Source organism: Phaethon lepturus, unplaced genomic scaffold (genome assembly GCF_000687285.1).
Source record: "Phaethon lepturus isolate BGI_N335 unplaced genomic scaffold, ASM68728v1 scaffold54172, whole genome shotgun sequence".
Taxonomy (NCBI): domain Eukaryota; kingdom Metazoa; phylum Chordata; class Aves; order Phaethontiformes; family Phaethontidae; genus Phaethon; species Phaethon lepturus.
Window position 1 is genome coordinate 19095 of NW_010526598.1, and position 3575 is coordinate 22669.

At 41.5% G+C, this 3575-nt stretch overlaps 1 protein-coding gene across 1 annotated transcript in view; it reads right to left on the minus strand.

Annotated features, from left to right (window-relative positions):
- Positions 1-3357, minus strand: part of HSPD1 (heat shock 60kDa protein 1 (chaperonin)) — a 9625-nt gene extending 6268 nt beyond the window's left edge. The window contains exons 1-2 of the mRNA XM_010283100.1: positions 3180-3357; positions 113-365 (exon numbers count right to left, since the gene is read on the minus strand). Coding sequence (XP_010281402.1) covers positions 113-365; positions 3180-3353 — 427 coding nt within the window. The 5' untranslated portion in view covers positions 3354-3357. The remainder of the gene's footprint in view (positions 1-112; positions 366-3179) is intronic.
- Between the last annotated feature and the right edge of the window lie 218 nt (positions 3358-3575).

Here is a 3575-nt window from a genome sequence, read left to right on the forward strand (position 1 = left end):
CTTTATGGGGCTCTTCAAAAATGCGGCAACTTATGCAGGAAGCCAGTCAAATTTGGCATATGAGACATAAAGAGACAGTGATTAAACATTAAAAACAAGGGAAAAAAATTACCCCTCCTGATTTCTACTGGATTAGCTCCTTTGCTGATCTTCTCAAAGCCTTCCTTGGCAATAGCACGTGCAAGTACCGTTGCAGTTGTGGTACCATCTCCTGCTTCTTCATTTGTATTATTGGCAACATCTTGAACTAACTTGGCTCCAATATTTTTATATTTGTCTTTTAAGTCAATTGCCTTTGCTACTGTCACACCATCTTTCGTCACTTTGGGACTTCCCCAGCTTTGTTCAATAATAACTGTTCTTCCCTAGGGTGACAAAGAACAAATATTAAATCAAAGCCACATAATCCACAGCATGCTGTTCTAAGAGTTCAACAGAAGATGAAAATCCTTTTGAACAGACACAGCTGAACAGAAGCATCACCTTGCACACAGCTTTCAGCTGGGACTTTTTTCAAGCACACACATTACCAAGGTTCCACAAAACTGGAAAAACGGCTCAAAGGTTTTATACTTTCACTGAATGAGGCTTCATACCACAGACTCAGAAGCCAGCAGCTAAACTAAGACTGGCCTTACACAGAAAAATAATTGAAGGGATTCCCTCTAACATTGATATTTTCCCCTAAACTTTGAAAAATTTCCATTAAATCACAATACAAAGTTTGTGATTGAAAAAGCAGTAATACAAAACTCAATTTGTTGCATGTTCTGGGAAAAAAAAAAGCAGACACTTGCAAGCCTTATTAGGGATTAGCAAAGAGAACTGACCCAACTTAACAAATCTTGTGTTAATGTGTTGCAATTATTTCTCAAATGTTGCAAGTTTTTTTCTCTCAGCCCACACTTCCATTCAACTAAAAAGCTGGGCTATCCTGTGCAATAGATACACAGCTAATATGGGAAACTATAGACCCTACAGGGAGCACAGGGCAGATGCACCTGCACAAGAGGACTGCTTGCTCCCAGATTAATTCAATGGCTTTAATAGCTGCCCCAATCAATCCTGTTCCAGTTTTAGCTGGAGGAAGCAGAAATGTAAGGAGCCACCTCTGCTCCACTGCTGCCCTGAAACTCCTCAGCTACCCTGACAGCTGGAGCTGCTGGGAGAGGGGAGAGCAACTGCCCCACCTCACCACTGCCGCTCCAACAAGTGCCCTCACCTGGCCTCAGCTCCAGCTCAGAGCTGGCCACACTGGCCCTGCTGAGACACTGCCGTAGCTGATCAGACGCCAGCACAGCTTCAGCTCCAACCAGAGTCTGGATCACGTGCCAGGCAAGCTAGCGAAGGACTCCCATCCAGCACGTGAGCGCCGTGGTGCAGTGTTCCTTGCTTGCACAGAGCCCACTCATCTGCCTCAACCATTTAACTAACTTGGGATTCCTGTCCAGCACAAGGCTACACCACTTCTGAGGTACAACTAGCCCTAGAAGCTGCAAAAGAAACATTAAGCTTCAGTTACTAATGCTGAACCTGCAAAGGCATTTACATAATTCTAACTCTGTGGTAAAAAACAATTATGCTAAAATAATGCATAATCTGAATTCTTACGACTATTTCATTTGACCTGCACTTCTCCTAAATTTAAAAGTGGTTCAAGAGTAACAAAACTCTCTCTGGAGGATCCTACTGCTGATAAGTTCTTCATGTAGTCTCGCTCTGTTTTGCTTAATTTTATTCTCTATTTTCACATGATCTTATTCCAAGGAGAGCAGCACAACAAAATCTGCTTATATCTGATCACATTAAAGGACTTGCACTCAACAAACTTTTTATGTGTTTCTGAAAAAAGAAATACCACTGGTAAACACATACGCATTTTGAATCGTCCTGCATATCAAGAATCCAAGCACTCACATACACTAGTTCTGACAAAGTAATCAACGTGTTGGCAGCAGTATCAAAAGATTGCGTGAGACTGCAAACCACATTTCTTTAAATATAGAACAATGCCAAAGGGAACCTTCCTCACTAGAGTGATATTTCTTAAAAATGCTGGAAGCAGAATCAGGCATTACAGTACAATCCCTACATCTCTACAAATACAGCAGATAAAGTGAGACCACTGGAACAAAACTCCCACAAGGTTACAGCAAGTTGCATCAGGAACTGCCCTTTAACCAGTGCATTAAAACTATGCTTAGGCATTCAGAGTAGCCTGATCCAAAAAAACCCCAAGAGTTAAATTAACTGACTACACTTAAACTTTGTTCCTTCATGGAAATCAGCCACAGCCTGCCAACATCACTGTGCCTTAACCTTCATCTGCTCAGCTGATGGCATTTTTGCCTTTCAATAAAGGTAACAGAGCACCAAAAAACGTGCAATACATGAATGAATGTTACAGAGGCTGAGCAGCCTTAAGAAGAACTGCCATGCAAATGCTGTTATTATATAGAACAGATATTCCTATGAGCCCAAAGAAAATCAGTGTCTCTTCCTCAAAAAGGCATCTCATTTCAAGCCTTACTGCATGTTGCATGACTATGCAGAATACAGTAGCTGGTTTTCCAAGAGACCTGGAACTTAACAGGGAATCATATACTGTATTCTGCCCTATAAACAACATAAATGAATGCCACTGCCATGAAATTTCACTTAAGCTGATAACATTTACCAGCCAACAGAAAACTCAACATTACACTTTCAATGTTTCTTTCACCTTGTTAATACTAAAAGGTGAAGTGATACAAAACTCTAACTTGTGGAAAAAAACCAGCCAAACTAAAAGTCACATGCCAATTAACCCACCTCATGATATACAGATGGTTAAATTATCTACTGCATTGTTACAGGCCATCATCTGAGCCATGGTAACCTATTATGCACAACCCCTTAACCTTCAAACTGTTTAAACACGTATATTGCATTTTTCAGGGATCCAATTCATTCTACTTTGTCAATATGAAAAGCACATGCACTACCACCGTGGTTCAGGTGACAAAACATGAGAATATGGCTGCTTGCAGCAGTCTGTCCATAGCCCTACATCTCTGTTACTAATCTGCAGGTGGCAATCCTGCAGCTCTACCGATGGAAATCTAACAACTGTTTTTTACTATGGTGTTTTCAACCAGATCAAAGCGTTAACATGAAAGAAATGCAAAATCTTCCATTACCTTTGGCCCCATGGTGACAGCTACAGCATCTGCGAGAAGATCTACTCCTTGAAGCATAAGAGCTCTAGCATCTGCTCCAAACTTAACATCTTTTGCATATGCTCGTGTTAGATGGGGGGCGAGTGCTCTGGACACCGGCCTTATCTGACGAAGTACTGTAGATAAACGGAGCATGTCTAAAAGATTGAAACAAATTCAGGAAAAAAATATAAGCAGTATGTCTATACTTCTATACTAAAAAAGGAGAAAAGGGATGCAGGAAGTAAAGCAAGCGACCATAAAGTTTTAGTTTTTCAGCTGTCTGAAACGGAGACACAAAAGCAGTCGCGAGGAACAAGGCTGGGGAGCCCAGATCCCCAAGGCAAGGTCTGGGCTGCAGCAGCGCCACACCGAGCA